This window comes from Pelodiscus sinensis, chromosome 1, assembly GCF_049634645.1.
Source record: "Pelodiscus sinensis isolate JC-2024 chromosome 1, ASM4963464v1, whole genome shotgun sequence".
NCBI lineage: Eukaryota > Metazoa > Chordata > Testudines > Trionychidae > Pelodiscus > Pelodiscus sinensis.
This window is the reverse complement of record NC_134711.1, coordinates 88,902,590-88,919,441: the sequence shown is the minus strand read 5'-3', so window position 1 is coordinate 88,919,441 and position 16,852 is coordinate 88,902,590. Positions and strand designations below refer to the sequence as shown.

At 47.3% G+C, this 16,852-nt stretch overlaps 2 protein-coding genes across 7 annotated transcripts in view; one reads left to right on the top strand and one right to left on the bottom strand.

Moving 5' to 3' along the window:
- Nucleotides 1–2,317: 2,317 nt before the first annotated feature.
- SNU13 (small nuclear ribonucleoprotein 13) lies at nucleotides 2,318–11,099 on the bottom strand. The gene is made up of 3 exons (XM_006120524.4): nucleotides 10,937–11,099; nucleotides 4,907–5,027; nucleotides 2,318–3,290 (listed from the first exon to the last, which is right to left on the bottom strand). The coding sequence occupies exons 1-3, from the start codon at nucleotides 10,937–10,939 to the stop codon at nucleotides 3,028–3,030; spliced, it is 387 nt and encodes a 128-aa protein (XP_006120586.1). The 5' UTR covers nucleotides 10,940–11,099; the 3' UTR covers nucleotides 2,318–3,027.
- Nucleotides 11,100–12,470: 1,371 nt separating this feature from the next.
- Nucleotides 12,471–16,852, top strand: part of MEI1 (meiotic double-stranded break formation protein 1) — a 52,032-nt gene continuing 47,650 nt past the window's right edge. For 2 of the 6 annotated variants that reach the window (XM_075935998.1, XM_075935992.1), the window contains exons 1-3: nucleotides 12,474–12,910; nucleotides 13,132–13,255; nucleotides 16,150–16,200. In XM_075935998.1, coding sequence (XP_075792113.1) covers nucleotides 12,779–12,910; nucleotides 13,132–13,255; nucleotides 16,150–16,200 — 307 coding nt within the window. In that variant the 5' untranslated portion in view covers nucleotides 12,474–12,778. Of the gene's footprint in view, nucleotides 12,911–13,131; nucleotides 13,256–16,149; nucleotides 16,201–16,852 lie in introns of all 6 variants that reach the window. The other 4 variants (XM_075936003.1, XM_075935988.1, XR_012905862.1 and 1 more) reach the window with 3 other exon arrangements.

Sequence of the window (16,852 nt, the reverse complement as noted above, 5' to 3'; positions counted from 1 at the left end):
TTACTCACACTGTCTTCTGTTCTCACAAACACAGAGCCCAGGTCTGCACTGCCCCTCTTTGCAAAAAATATGCAAACAGTGTTGGGGGGGGGGGGAAGAATGTAAAATCCAGTTAACTGATTTGGGGGAGGGGCCGTGGGGGAGGAGAGCAGGAGCCTATTCCAGGTTGGGCTGGAGCAGCACCTGCCTGCTACCCTCTTGTGGCTGGGGACTGCTTTAGCCCTGCTGGTTAACTGGAAGCAGTAAGCATCACTCATTAAAAGGCAAATTTTACCAGTTAACCTTTCACATTCCTACTTGGAGGAAGTAGCATTCTCACACTGTCAAACATCATAGTGTACTCAAACAGTGTTTCTCAACTTTTTTTAAATAAAGTAACCCTTTTTAAAAAAAGTACTCCAGTACCTACAGTTTTCAGACAATTTTTTTTCTACCATTGCAACACATTTGTTTAAACAACTTAATCGTAGCTGGATGGGCAATGACATTTTGGGTGTAAAGTACAAAAATAATAAAGTGCTGTAAAACTTGACATTCAGTTTTCTCCAAACTTCAGTTGCTGACATCCACCCCTCCCCAGACTTCTTGTGTACCCCTGAGGGGTACTTGTACCATTGGTTGAGAAACACTGCTTTATAGGACTACATCTGGATTCCTTCTGACACTAGCTCTCCCATCATAATTGTCCTAATACTTTATAACCACAGACCTGGACTTGGGTATTCATGCCTGTCACACCTCAGACTACAGCAATGAGATATACCTGCCCATGATACCTACAGGACTTGGGAAACTAACTAGCACAAAACATTGCAGCACCTCTCAGCAACTGTAAGCACCCCAAACCTGTCCTCTGGTATGGGCTAGCTTCCCATGGAATACTAAATCAAGGCCTAAGTTTTATCTTCAAAGCACTCAAGTGCCCAGACCTAGGAGACCATCTGAAATTCCAGGATAAAAGGTGATCGTCAGTTTTGCTCCCCTGACAATGGCATTTTCAACAGCAAGAGTAAAGCTAATGTGTGAGGTAGGCAACTTGCTCCAGACACCTCTAGGACCAAGGACAATCACAAACCACCACTTTCTGTTCCAAGTGTAAGGTGTTCATTTGACCTTACTTCCTCCACTATAAACAATGCAAAGAGTATGTTTAAGCACCAAGAACCCCTTACCAAAGATGCTTCCCCTTGGGAAGAGGATGGGAAAAACATGAGTTATTATTAAATACACTACTAGAAGATACTAATGAATGACAACTGTGGTATAGAAACCTATAGACTAAAAAACAACATAGCGTACCTGATGTAGCTCCAAGAACTCAATGCTGGAACAAGCCATATGTCTCCTCACCATCCATATGCATTTGTGTCATAGTAAATTAGGGACGTGAAACATTAATCAGTAAGCCCCACCCCTGCTGCAGGCAAGGGGCCACTGAGGGGCCTGCTGTGAGAAGGGGGGCAGTCTAGCCAAGCTGGAGCAGCCCCCATCCCCAGTTAAATGGTTAACTGGTCCCACAAAGTTTAACCAGTTAACTAATTAAATAGAAGCTGCACCTAACAGACCAGAACATCTAGATTAGAATTAAAGTTTGCAGAACCCAGCCAAGTCCATGGCATATTTGTTCATGTCCATTTATTACAGCACCATCCCCTACCACTAGTAATGCTAACACCAGGATTGCAGTTAGTACTGTCTTGCAGGGATGTCACCTATCTTAACACTAGCACAAAGTGGCTTTAATTGGTAAACAGAACAAGATTAACAATTAGCATGCTAGTGGGGACAGTAGGCAAATTGGCCATGCTAGCTCTTGGACCCAAGAAACAGCAATCCATTGAGAAGTTCAAGGATGTCTATTACATAAGCATCATCTTTAAAGTGAAAAGAGACATTTTCATGTTAGGGTCTAAAATTAGGCCATTACTCACTGTAACAATACATCTGTGTGAAGAGTACCTGAATACTTACACTGTTCCTTGCTATAAGTATTTCTTCTTCACCACATGTGGGCCTTAAGATAATTTCTAAAAGTAGCAAGCTTATTTTCTTGTTTGCATGTGTGTGGGTTTTTTTGGGAGGGCTGGGTGACAGTTTTAAACCTCCCCTCCCTTCCCACCTGAGAACCAACTTGTAGATTACAGCAAAGCTTCAGGCAGACACATTATTACAAATAAAATAAGAGGACACCACTAATCAGAGCATTATAATGCTCTGGAGTGGTCTCATTCATTTTAAACTAGTGAACGGCAGGTAGCAGCACCTTACTTTCCTAGCCAAGATAGGTTGAACAGAGTCATGTGCATGAGTTGACAAACCAGGGAATATATGGATTTATTTAAAAAAACCAACAGTTTAAAAAAAAAAACAAGGTTAGAGCTGTCATCCCAGCATTATAGATTTCTCCTTCCTCTACACCTCTCATACAGTGGCCTCTTGTCCAACTTCAACATGTCTGCTGACTTGGTCTTGACCCGTCTTCTACAATTCCTAGCTGCTGCTGTCTAATTTACCACCTCTCCCCCATTATTTGCCTCTGCCTTAATGCAGCAATTGCTGACCACCATTATACTGCAGATCCATCTTAATATTCCTCATTGGATCAAACCATCTATGATCACAAATGAGTCACAGGTGCTACAGGTCTAACTTATCACAGAAGAATTTGCTGCAAAATGAAAGAAGCTAATCCATTACTGGGGGAGAAAAAGAGTGCAGGTTAACCATGCTCAAGTGGGGTGGATGTCTACCAAATCAGGAGGTTTTGATAACTGGTACAGCAAGCAAGTCCTTTTCAAAAACTGGCAAGAGGAGAGAGGTGGCTGGGTATAAATCTAGACTGACCCGCAGTGGAGGAGTTGAAACATCAAATAGGAGCAAGCCACTGTAAAAACAAACAGCTGGCATTTTGAAACAAGGGCTTGGTATCAAACGATTGCATTGGCTAATATTACTTTCCCTCCCCAATGCTGATTTTTTATTTATTTTTTTTAATTATGGACTTCAGCTACTAGGTTTTTGGTAAATTTAGACCAACAGTCTCTCTATGGCTTGCTGGACCGACTGAATCTGTGGTTTCAGTTGTGATCCTTCTTTGATGGTAATTGAACAGGCAATGACAGGCCGGGAGACACCACATGCCCGACCCAGGGCCTGCTTGGAGCGCACAAAGACATAGGGCACATTCTTGTCCTCACACAAGAGAGGGAGGTGCAGGATGATCTCCAGAGGCTCAGCATCTGCAGCCATCACAATGAATTCTGCTATTCCTCGGTTCAGTGTTTTAGTGGCTGTATAAAGAGGGAAGAAAGGATTATGTGGAGGTTGTACTGTGGAGCATATTAACACAACGGAAAGTTAGGAAACACAAATCTATTGTTAGGTGCTATAGTAATGCTATAGGAGCCTTAGTCAAGGATAAGGACCCCCACTGAATTGGGTATTCTACAACCAGAACAGAAACAGTCCCCACCTCATAGATCCTGCGAAAATCTGAGGAAAGTGGTAGCTTTGGTGTCATAAAAAACACACATACTGGGACAAGGCTGCAGGGAACATATTCTAGGACTCAAACCTGTAGTGTTTGATGGAGAGGGAGCAAAGGAAGATGCTGTGTGATTGTATAGATAAGACTGATCCAACAAATGGTTTCAGTTTTTTTAAAACACAATTAGGATATATAATCCAACGTGATCCTTCCCTTAAGCAAGTTGTACCCAAACTTTCTTGTGCCCTCACAATAACTGAATATTTCCATTCCCACTCCCACCCTGGGGCCAGGAGTGGAGCCATAGGCCCATAGACAGGGCAGGGACCAGGGGGTGAGGCACAGAGGCCAAGCAGTGGCAAGAATCAGAGCTGTGGCTAGGGTCCTGGAGTGGAGCCAAGGCTGGATGGCAGTCCCTCCCCACCCATGGGGGCTGCCCTGGGCCCCACTGCACCCCTGGACATTCTTCTACCACCCCTTGGGGATACTGCCCTAAGCATTAACAATTCTTATGCAGTACAGCAATGGGCACTAAGGACAAATTAGTCTCACCACCAGCTAGCCATCTTCCCTCACTCTCTCCTGCCACTCCTCTCCAAACACGCACAATGCCACACAAGAACTGTTCTAGCAAGAACCCTATTTTGTGCTGTTAACAGAGGCAGGTGAAAGCGGCACACAAATTTGCTGAAGAGGCTAGTTTGTTCTTGCTAGAATATTCTATGGGTGGGGGAAGGTGGGAATACATTTGCACAAGCCAAAAAATTGTATAAAAAAAAAAAAACAATATGGATTTGGAAAGATGAGTTACCAAACATCCTAATCTCACAGATGGAGACAGGAAAGTCAAACATCCTCTTTAACTCCTAGGCTGTGTCTACACTGGCATGAATTTCCGGAAATGCTTAAAACAGAATACTATTCCGTTTTCAGTTTTTCCAGAAAAGGAGCGTCTACATTGGCAGGCTGCTTTTCCGGAAAAGCCCTTTTTCCGGAAAAGCGTCTGTGGCCAATGTAGACGCGCTTTTCCGGAAAAGACTACTGGGCTGTCTACACTGGCCCTTTTCCGGAACAGTGTTCCGGAATAAGGACTAATGCCCGAGCGGGAGCAGAATAGTTTTTCCGGAATAGCGGCTGATTTTGTACAGTAGAGCATTGTTGCTTTTCCGGAAATTCAAGGGCCAGTGTAGACAGCTCGCAGCTTATTCCGAAAAAGCGGCTGATTTTCCGGAATAAGTGGCCCAGTGTAGACACAGCCCTAGTGTGGTAAAACAGGAATTATCTGGGGGAGGTTCTCTTGCCTGGCTTATGCAGAAGGTCAGATTTGGTTCATCAGTGTGACTCTTTCTGGAGCCACAATCTATGAAACCCTTTCTTTACTTTCAGCAAACAGCATGTTCTATAACAAACAGACCTCACCTTCATTGGCTCCCTTGCGTAGCTGCTTGTAGTTGCAGGATTGCTGTACAAGGTCCAGCAGGGTTTTGGTGAGTTGTGCATCAGCCAGTGGGTAAGCTTTGGGGTTCACTTCTGCCTCAGTCTAGAAAGAGGGAACCAGTTACAACAAAGCAGAGGAAAACTTCACTTGGCACATTCATAGTCTAAACACATCCAAGCTCCTTAAAGCTACAGGTTCATATCCTGCCATGATCAACTTAGTCCTTGACTGAGGATAGATTCTGCGTATTTTTCAGAGAAGGCAAAACACTGAAGTCCTGTCTGCTCTGAATGGACACTAAAGATTGCAGGGCATCTCAACATTATGGACACACAGGTTTGTTTCTAAATCAAAGTTCCCCTCCACATGCTGTTGTTTCACATGTAATATGCCAATTCCAGCCCAGATATAGCTCAATTGGGAGCCTTTTGCAATTTCAGATGCTGTCTTACTAAATATTTAGAAATGTGCATGAAGCTATTTGATCAATAACTCCTAAATGGTAAGAGGTAGGACTACCAAATTTGGTGTGCAGCTTCCTCTTATAACAAAGCAAGGTCAGGGATTGGTTGTGCCAGGATAATGGGATGTGCCTGGAATGTGACCGTTTCATTTCAAACAGAAAGTGAGGGATGTGATGGAAGGGCAGTTATCCTCAGGGCTCGCCAGCTGTGCGGAACCGCGCTCTGCGCATATGCTGACTGCGCTGCGTGGCCGCGCCAGGCTAAAATATACTCTCCCCAGGCGAGTAGATTGCCTTAATTGTCGAGCCCTGGTTATCCTCATGCATGACCAGAGGGAGCAGCAAGTGCCCCAGCAACCAGCCACTGGCTGGCAGCACCTGCCACCCCTGTCTGACCTGGGGAGCAACTACTGGCCATCCCTGGGACTGGTGGCGGGAGGCATTCACCTGCCCCCAAGACCAGCCCTGGGAAGAAGCCAGAAGCTGGAGTGTGTGGTTTCCCTCTCCCCCCAATCACTCTCAGGGAGAAACTGGCAATTACCCTTTCCCCTGAGCCTCCATGACACCTCCCAATCCCTTGGCCTGGTACTGCACCCTGCATCTCCTGCCGAGCCCCTCCTCATCCCTGATTCTTAACCCTGTCCCTCCCCCACATTCCCAGCCTCCTGCTGTGGGCCTCTCCCACATCCCCAAGTCCCTGCCCTGACTTCTGCATCCTAACACACTGCCAGCCACCTGCCCTAAAGGAAATGGGCAACACCAGGGAAATCTAGTGTTAATATAAAAATCTTTATCTACCAACATAAGAGCAGCAAGCTGCAGTCAGTGACAAATGCACATTTTTTGGGGTCTGAACTTAAAAGAATAATCCTGGCAAGAACGTTGAGCAGCAGGTTAGTTTTTCCAAAGACACGTTCTTTAAGAAGGGAATGTTCTGAGAACAATTCAAAAGGAATTTCTTCTCTTCTTCCCCCAAAAGTGTTGGGGCAATTTTGTGCTAGTGCAGTGGTTCTCAAACTGTAGTCTGTGGATCACCGCCTTTCAGGTGCTCCAAGGCTCGAGCTCAGCCCCCCACATCCTTCTGCAGCAGGGAGCCCATGCTGGCGCTCCAGCCTTGCCCTTCCTCCCCTGTGAAGTTGGCCCACCAGTGCTGGCTTCCCGGAGGGAGGGAGCCCGGAGTCTTGCTCACAATCTGACTTGCAAGGAAGAAGCACACCCTTTCCCCTCCCAGGCTGAGGGAACAGCAGCACGCTGGTGCACTGCTCAGAGACTATCCCAGCTACTCCCATAAGCCAGAATCTGACAACTGGAAGCAGTGGGAAGCGGTGCCTGGGACTGGCACGCAAAGGCAAGTAAGTGCTACCCCATGCTCATACCATCGCACCTCCAGCCTCCTCATACACCCCCCACTGAAACCCTGCACACTTAGCTTGCTCCTGCACTCTCCCCCTTCCCCCCCCCCCCCCCCCGGGCCAGATACCCTACCTCCAGCCTGCTCCTGCACCCTACTTCCCATCCAAACCTCACACCCTCCTACACCCAAATCCCTCTTGCTGGCAGTCCTGTCCCGCACACTGAACCCCTAATTTCACATACAATCCTAGAACCAGAAGGGACCTCAAGAGGTCATCGAGTCCAGTCCCCTGCCCTCATGGCAGGACAAAGCACCTACTAGATATGGGCTACTCAACATGTGGCCCGTTTGTTTGTGACCCATGGTGCGGTTTGGGTTTACACGGGGCTCAACACACGGCATGCGGGTGGGATCCTTTGAACATGGCCTCCACTGGGAACAATGGCAAGACATCTCCCAGGCAAGGTGAGCACTGAAAGATGCAAGCATACAGGATGGCTGGAACAGATGGGTACAGGGTGTTGGCATTCCCAGCCCTGAGGGAGGAGGTGCCGGGAGCACCAGAGCACTGTGGGGAAGTGCTTTGTATTCATCCCAGTCAGTGTGAATTAAGCTATATGCATATATATTCAACCACACTTAAGTTGCAGCCCTTGGCATTTGCTGTATCATTGTGGCCCCTGGGGCTTCCAAAGTTGAGTAGCTCTGTACTAGATCATCCCTGATGGATGTCTTTACAACCTGCTCTTAAATATCTCCAGTGATGGAGATTCCACAACCTCCCTAGGCAATTGATTCCAGTGTTTAACCACCCTGACAGTTAGGACTTTCCCCCCCTAATATCCAACCTAAACCTCTCTCACTGCAACGTAAGCTCATTGCTGCTTGTCCCATCGTCAGAGGCCAAAGAACAATTTTTCACCCTCATCCTTGTAACATACTTTTAGATACTTAAACTACTATGATGTCCCCTCTCAGTGTACTCTTTTCTAAACTAAACAGTCTTCCCTCATAGCTCATGTTTTCTTGGACCTTTAACCATTTGTGTTGCTTTTCTCTTGACCTTCTCCAATTTCTCCACATCTTTCTTGATATGTGGTACCCAGAACTGGACACAATACTCCAATTGGGGCCTACCCAGCAAAGAATAGATCAGAAGAATGACTTCTTGTGTCTTCCTCACAACACTCTTGTTAATGCATCCCAGAATATTGCCCCCCCCCCAAAAAAAAACCACCACCACCAACAACAAAAAAATAAATAGTGTCACACTGACTCATGTTTAACTTGTGGTCCACTATGACCCCTAGATCCCTTTCTGCAGTACTCCTTCCTAGACAGTTGCTTCCCATTCTGTATGTGTGAAACTGTTCCTTCCTAAGTGGAGCACTTTGCATTTTTCCTTATTAAATTATATCCTATTTACCTCAGACCATTTCTCTAGTTTATCCAGATCATTTTGAATTTTGACCCTATACTCCAAAGCACTTGCAACCCCTCCCACCTTGGTATCATCTGCAAACTTAATAAGCGTACTCTCTCTGTCATCGTCTAAATCGTTGATATATTGAACAGGATCGGTCCCAAAATACACCCCTGCGGAACCTCACTTGTTATGCCCTTCCAGCATGATTGTGAACCATTAATAACTACTCTAAGAATCGTTATCCGGCCAGTTATGCACCCACCTTATAATAGCCCCATCTAAATTGTATTTGCCCAGTTTATTGCTAAGGTCATGCGAGACCATATCAAAGTCTAGGTATACCACATCCACCACTTCTCCCTTGTTCACAAGGTTTGATAGCCTATCAAAGAAAGCTATCAGATTGGTTTGACATTTGTTTTTTCTTACAAATCTATGCTGGCTCTTATTACCTTATTATCTTTCAGATTAATTCCTTAATTACTTGCTCCATTATCTTTCCTGGCACAGAAGTTAAACTGGTCTGTAATTTCATGGGTTGTTCCAATTTCCTTTTTTATAGATGGGCACTATATTTGCCCTTTTCCAGTCTTCTGGAATCTCTCCAAGATTCCATGATTTTTCACAAATTATAGCTAAAGACTCAAATACCTCCTCTATAAGCTGCTTGAGTATTCTAGGATGCATTTAATCAGATGGACCTGGTGACTTGAAGACATCTAACTTTTCTAAGTAATTTTTAACTTGTTTTTATTTTACCTTCTAAACATATCCCATTTCTACTAGCATTCACTATGTTAGGCATCCTGTCACCATTCATCTCCTTGATGAAAACCGAAACAAAGAAGTCATTAAGCCAAAGAAGTCTGCCTTTTCCAAGTTTCCTGTTATTGTTTCCTCCCTCTTTACTGAGAAACGGGTCTATCCTGTCCTTGGTCTTCCTCTTGCTTCTAATATACCTGGGCTACGTCTACACTGCAGGGTTCTTGTGCAAGAACTGTTTTGCACAAGAGTTCTTGAGCAAGAGCGCATCCACACTGCCATGTGCTTTTCCGCAAGAGCGTCCATGGCAGTGTGGACGCTCTCTTGCGCAAGAAAGCTCTGATGGCCATTTTAGCCATAGGGGTTTCTTACGCAAGAAACCCCTGTTCCCGTCCACACTGCCTTCTTGTGCAAGAGCGCTTAATCCCCATGGGGAGAGGAATAACTCTTGCACAAGAAGCCCTCTCTTCTGATGCTTTACTGCAAATTTACTTGTGCAAGAACACGCGTGCAGTGTAGATGCACCGCAAGTTTTTGCGCAAGAACAGCTGTTCTTGACCAAAAAGCCTGTAGTGTAGACGTAGCCAAGTAGAACATAGTCTTTTTACCTTTTATGTCTCTAGCTAGATTTAGCTTGTTTTATGCCTTTGCCTTTCTAATCTTTCCCCTGCATACGTGCATTTGCTTATATTCATCCTTTGTAATTTGCCCTAGTTTCTACTTTTTATAATGACTACTTTTTAATTTTTAGATCATATAATATCTCCTGGTTGATCCACGGTGGTCTCTTGCCATACTTTCTATTTTTCCTGTACAGTGGAATAGTTTGCTTTTGGGGCCCTTAATAACGTCCTTTCAAAAACTGCCAACCCTCTTCAGTTGTTTTTTCTCTTAGTCTTACTTCCTACAGGACCTTCTGATCAGCTCTCTGGGGATGCATCTACACTGCAGGGCTTAACTCGAAATAAACTACGTAAATTGAGCTATCTTATTTTGAAATAGGGAGGGTCTACACAGCACTTATTTTGAAATAGAGCACTCTTTCTCCGACTTCCCTTATTCCTCATACAATGAGGGTTACAGGAGTCAGTAAGAAGTCCTCCAGCTTGACAGTATTTTGACGCTATTTCAAAATAACTGCCTGCTGTGTAGATACGGACTAAGTTAGTTCGGAATAGCACTAGTCATTTTGAAATAGTGTTGCAGTGTAGATATACCCTGAGTTTACTAAAATTTGCCCTCCTGAAATCCATTGTCTCTATTTTGCTGTTCTCCTTCTTCCATTCCTTAGAATCATGAACTCTGATTAACCATTTTGACAGTTACACTTTTACATCCTTAATTGGAATATAAACCACTAATCTAGTAGACAGAACACAGACTGGGCCTCGAGGTCTTTTGCAAGTCAAGTCATCAGCTATACCTCAGTTTCCTTCTGCAAAGTGGTTTGAAATCGACAGAACTAGATATTGTTATGGCTACAAAACTTTTCCCGCACTTTAACCCTAAATAATCTCTTTGGGTTATGATCACGTCACATCCAATGGAAAAAAAATCATGCTGTAAAATAAGCAGCAACACCTTGCACTTGTTCTCGTACCCTATCAGCACAAAGCGGGGGGCGGAGAGAAACAACATTAACTTCCATGTGCTTCCAACCTGGACTCCGCACGCCAGAGGCTGGAGGGCGCACAGCTGCTCTCAAGACCACGGTCGTAGACACTGTCCCGCAGTCGCTGCGAACCGGCCAGCGACACTGGCGCGCGGCTGCAAAACCCGCGGAGGCAGAAGGGGAGACCCCGGACCTGCGGGAGCCCCACGGCTTCTCCCCCCTCCCACGTGGCGGCGCCTGGGCCCCACGTGCCCCGGCCTAGGGCAGGGCTCCCGCTACGCGAACCTCTTCCTTGAAAGCCACCCGCGGGCGCACGCTGCCGACAGAACGCCCGGCTGGAACGCGGAGTGTCCCAACGTTCCTTCCCCACGTGCTCTGCCTGGGCACCACTCACCATGGCTGCGCTGATTCAAGCCCTTTCCTGTCTGGAGCGGAGCGGGGCGGGACGATCCTCTCGGCCCGAAAGCTTCACGGAGGAAAAAGACCAAAAATGCTCCCAAGTGCGTCGCGCCCGGAAATGAGGTTTAGCTGAGCCCGTCCGGAGTGGGGAGCGAGGGAGGACTCTCACCTTAAAGGGGCAGCGCTGCTCTTTTTAAAAGCTCGCCGGCTCTACTCTCCGGAAAATGCGGGGACATGTTGTGCATTGCGCCCCCTGCGTGTGATCGGGTCTCATTGCAAAAGCAACAGCTCAGGAACTAAAGCAGCTTTGGTAAAATTGCTTGCCACGGAAAGCAACTTGGAGTGGGGACTGGGAGGGTAACAATCTCTCCAATAGCCTCCTAAATCTGGGGATTACATATGGAAATCGTCATGCTGGAGCTGAATTCTGTTTGAAATTGTATCCTGAGTAGAAAGGCAAACTCACATAATTCTCCCCCCTCCCTTCTCCCCTATTTATTTTGGGTCTGCACATCCTAAACTCAAAACGCTGGTCATCTGAAGAAGTGGGCTCTGCCCACGAAAGCTCATGATACCATCTACATGTTTTGTTAGTCTATAAAGTGCTACCAGAGCATTTGTTGTTTTTTGGCTTAAGAGAGTGAGACTTCAGCAGGGCATCAACACATTTTTTTCCGAAAGTGCGATTTTTTGGTCACAAATAGTGAAGAATATAGCGCAGGATACAATTCCCTATTGGCCAGGGTAGGAGAATGAAGAAGATGTTACTAATAGTACATGTAATAATTTTAATTTCTGTTGCTTTAGACTCCAAAGACTTTATTTTTCAGAAGCACTGGTAATTCACAGTTCTACTGGAAAATTTTTAGTATATTCAAGGGCATACGATTATATCTCTTTTGCTGTAACTCCACCTTTGTTCTTCCATATTTCATTATTTAAACTTTGTTCCAGCTTTCCTATTCAGAAAGGGATGCAAATGTTTAACTCATTTTAAAAAACCTTCCTAGTTCCAAATGCTACAAAATTATGCTAATTTCTAGATTTGGAAATATTGTGACTGATAATTTAAATGCAGTGGTGTCCTAGGTCAATGATTTATCACTCCTCCCCATTCCAAGAATAAGAAGAAAAAAGGTTGGGTTGGCTTTTAAGTCAGTCAGTTAAGGGAATGTAAGATTCTGGGATCTCTCCTTCTGCCTTGGTTATTTTGTCATTCCTCAGGTTTCTCTCTCTTCTGCACACCTTTTATTATTTGGAATCCCCCGTGTCTCTTCCCCACCCCTTTCCCTATTCTCTCACCTTCTCTGTCCCTTCCTCGCCAATTTCACCCTGTCTCTGGTCACTGTCACCCTTTTCACTGTCCGTGCCTGGGTTCCCACTTGTTACTCGGTGGATCCAATTCAGCTTTCACTCCCCCACCTCTTTCCTTCTCCCACCCCCCAAGAACTCTCCCTTATCCTTGTCTAGATGCCCCAGCAGATTCCTTCTCTTCCCCCCGCCCCTCATGACTCCCAGCTCCCGTCTTCTTGCCCCCAGTGCTACAGTCCTGCCGCGGGAGCTCCCTTAGCGAGCGGGCTCAGACCTGGGCTGGGAAGGGGGATGCAGCGGGTGGCGCGTGTGGCCCTTTAGGGGTAGAGGGCGCCGGAGAGAAAGTGACTCCCTCGCTTCCCTGGGCTCCGCCCTGATCTCCCGGAGACACGTGCTCGGAACACGCGGGGCTTCTTCCCAAGCGCCAAACAAGGATCCCGCCCTCCAGTGACGCGTGCGCAGGAGTTTTCCCGCCACTATTGTGCTTTCCCCCGCACCACGTGACGCGAGGGCCAGTCGGCGCGCGATGGAAGCGGCCACGGGGCTGCTGGTCTGCGAGCGGCTCCACGCGGCCCACGACCCGCGCTGGCTCCTGCTGCTGCCGCCGCCGCTCTGCCTGGCCTGCGTCAGCGAGACGCTGGGGGACGGCGGCGCCTCGGTAGGGAGCCCCACGCGGCCCCCTGCCCGCGGGAAAAGGGCTCAGTGACTTGAGCCCGGGTCTTTGGTGGGGGACGTGGCGAGGGCGCTGCTGCTGCTGCTGTGCTGGGCTCCCGCCCCTGGGCTCGCTCCGGCCGCTCTCCCCCGGCCTGGGTTCTTCAGCCGCTTTGCACGTGGAGGAGGAGCTGGCCGGTGACATGTGTCATCCCCTTCAACCTGCAGCTGGTGCGCAAGAAGCACGTGCTGTCGGGCCTCCGCGATGGCCTGGCCTGGCGTGCGGCGCCGCTCGTCCAGCTGCTGGCCCAGGACGAAAGGGTCTGTGTTCACTTCCTAGGAACCCTCCTGGGTAAGAGCCGCTCCGCACTTCAGGGCCGGGTTGTCCTTACCTTGCTGCTCTGTTCTCCGGCAGGCTCATGTAAAGTTGTGCAATATCCCTTATGGCATTGGCAGCTGCCCGCTCTCTCCGCTGCTTGTGGCGCTGGTGGAGTGCCTAGCAGTAGCAGTACCCTAGGGCTACGTCTACACTGGCATGATTTTCCGAAAATGCTTTCAACGGAAAAGTTTTCCGTTAAAAGCATTTTCAGAAAAGCGTGTCTAGATTGGCAGGATGCTTTTCTGCAAAAGCACTTTTTGTGGAAAAGCGTCCGTGACCAATCTAGACGTGGTTTTCCACAAAATGACATTTTCGCGATCGGGGCTTTTTTGCGGAAAACAGTACTGTGCTGTCTACACTGGCCCTTTTGCGCAAAAGTCTTTCAGAAAAAGACTTTTGCCGGAATGGGAGCAGCATAGTATTTCCGGAAAAGCACTGACAGTCTTACATGAGATCGTCAGTGCTTTTCCGGAAATTCAAGCTGCCAGTGTAGACAGCTGGCAAGATTTTCCGGAAAAGCGACTGATTTTCCAGGAAAAACTTGCCAGTCTAGACACAGCCCCCCTGTATGAAACCTGTCCATTTGGGCACTCAATTGGATGGTTTTAAGACATTTTGATGCAGGTGAGAGCAGGGCTGCAGGTATGCCAGGTGAGGGAAGGCATTGCCTTCTCAAATCACCGGCCTGGCTCCACCCCCGGAAGACCCAATGTAGGTATACTGGGGGCAGACTGTTGCTGCCCCCAAGAACCTGCCCTCTCTGGCTCTGTCCACACTGCAAGTTTTTATGGCACAAAATATGCTAATGAGGGACTCCCAAAGAGGCATAATGATCTTGTGCAAAATGGGGGTTTTGTGCAAAATGGAAGCAGCTACACTGCTTTTTGCACAAAAACCCCTTGCACAAAAAGAAATGGCAGAAAATATGCTAATGATACTGTGACTTATGCTAATGAGTCCCTCATTGGCATATTTTCTGCCACGAAAACTTGCAGTGTAGACAAAGTCCCAGTGTTCTGGGGCCAGGGAGGCTGGAGCTGCATGCCACCTGCCCTCCCTATGCTCCATGGCTGGAGAGGGTAGGGCTCCACACCGGCTGCCTTTCCTGTGTTCCAAGTCAAGGAGGCTGGGGCCACACGCTGCCCCACCTCTGTGTGATAGGGGCAGGGTTGGTAGCAGGGTTGGGGGTTTACCTCCACCAGCCTTACCTTCACCTACTGCCCATGCAAGAGTGCAGTAAACATTGGCATTGCTGTAAGGGGTCAGCAACCTATGGCTCTCAAGTCAAATATGGCTCAATACAGAACCAAATATGGCTCTTTTGTTATATTCCCAAAATAGAGATGTTAAATATCGGTTAATTGAATAGTGGATTAACCTCATGAATCCTTATCGGTTACTTGACTATTCTATAGTCCCTGAGGGTGGGGGTGGTAGCCAGTGCTCTCTGTCCCCACTCCCAAGGAGCCTCCTGTCACTCCGTGCTGATGTCTCTGTGTCAGAGGCAGCAGCGCAGGGTGCCAGGCAGAAGCTGGTCTGTGAGGGGAGTCAGTTTAAAAACTAGCTCCCTTTGCAGACCAGCTGCCTGTTGCCCCACACTGCTGCCTCTGATACAGAGGCAGCAGCGTAGGGTGACAGCAGCCCCTATCCAGGGGCAGGGCTGAGCTCCCGGAACTGAGCTGGGCTCCTAATACACTTTAAATTCAGAGCCACAGTGGGGGTAGGTTCTAGACCAGGCTACTGGCCAGCCTGCTAAAAAATTTACTGGGGAGAGGGGAGGAAGGAAATGGGTGTAGTTTATAGCATTAACCTAGAAGCTTTTGCTTATCGGTTAATTGACTACACTATTAGATAAATATCCCAAAATACATGCAACTTTTTAAATTAAAATGAAAATTTAATTCAAAATTTAAATAATGCGAAATTACTCATGTCAAGATGGTCTTTTTTTGTCTATTTCACCTTTTACCAGAGTGAAAGTAAGGCTGGGTAAGAACTGGCTGTGCTGTGGCAAGAGCGGGCTGGGGCAGTCTGCTCATTTAAAGGACTAGCTGAGGGTGCACTGTAGGGGACACATGAGCTCCCAGTTGGGAAGGTGAGAGGGACTAGTGGTGGCAGATGCCTCCATCTGGCCACAGCCACCCAGCTCCAGCCCCCATTTGTCTGCTATGGTCTGTCCCCAACCGCTGTGCCCCTGGGGCAAACTCTGCGGTTCAGCTCCAGTGGCCCTGCAACAGCCCAGCTGAAGTGCCCTGGCTTGGGCTCCAGCTGCAGCAGCCTGACCACCAAGGCCCCAATTAGGGCCCAGCCCCCATTTGGCCGCAGTATCCTGTCCCCAGCCCCGATCTTGGGGCAGGCCCTGTGATCTGGCCCTCATCTGGCCTCAGGAAAGGCTGGCACTGCCCCCCACTGCAGAACGGGTAGGAAGGGAGGCAGGATTCAGCTGCAGCGATCCTGGCCCGGCCTATTATCCAGCACTGCTGCCCAGGTGCAGCAGCCCAGCCCTGGCCAGGTAAGGTAACCTGGCATGGGTGGGTGGAGATAATTATTTTAGAAAAAAAAATAAACGTAATCCCAAAAAATAGCAAGCAAGTTTAAAGAGTATAATTAGCCTCTGTGCATCAGCCTATTGTGAATTGGTTATGGGGAGTACCTCGTATCCGACTCCCAAAGAGCAATATCTACCCATTTTTGACCAGAGAGACTGGTTGATCTCACATGAAGCAGTGCTACTGAATAGGGAAAATATGAGAGTCCTGAAAGGTCCCCAGATTTTTCAAAATCAGAGGTTACAAGCGCCAATACTGAAGGTCTCAAATGGGGGATATATTACGTAATGGTGGTTTATATGGGGATTGATCTTTCAGGGATGTTGCATACAGCAGAAGAGAGCAGTGCACTGGATCTACTCATTGAAGGTGAGAGGGAGGTTCTGGGTCTTACTGGCGAGTTGGGAAGAGAGATCTACTGTATCTGGTCAGCAGCTGATAGTCTCACAACGTCACAAAGAGAGCAGCTGTTCCCATTCCACGCTGGGCTGCTTTGCATGCACAGTGAGAGGGAGATAGGCTTCTAATTGTCCTTTTTTGGGGGGAAGCAAGTGCACAGAGTTCATATAATCTTTGGCATCTCTGCTGACATTGGTGTCTTTCTCACAAAAATCTACTCATTAGATTAAGAGCTGTACTGAGCAATAACCAGCTCTCTTCTGAGAGGGTAGCAATTTTCAGTCAGTAAAAATGTGGGCTGGATTTGACATAGTGACACAGAGATGAAGTGTCTGTGTCATATTACTAATCCTCAAAGATGTGCACATTCCCAAACCATAAAACAGTTTAATTTATTGATGCTTGATACCTGAAGGTTTTCATAGTTTTTAAGACCAGAAGAGACTGTTAACATCTAGTCTGAACTCCTGCATAACAAAGGGCTTAAATGTTTATCCCCTTATCTCTATATTGAGCCTGTAACTTACGTTTGGCTAAAGCATATGCAGAAAGGCCCAAAGTCTTGATCTGAAGCCATGAATAGTTGGAGAATCCACCATATCCTTTGGTAACCCGTTTAAAG

Coding starts and splice junctions, on each gene's coding strand:
- SNU13 (XM_006120524.4), bottom strand. Junction 3,291..4,906: donor ACGCAAGGGAGCCAATGAAG/GTGAGGTCTGTT, acceptor CTCTTTATACAG/CCACTAAAACACTGAACCGA.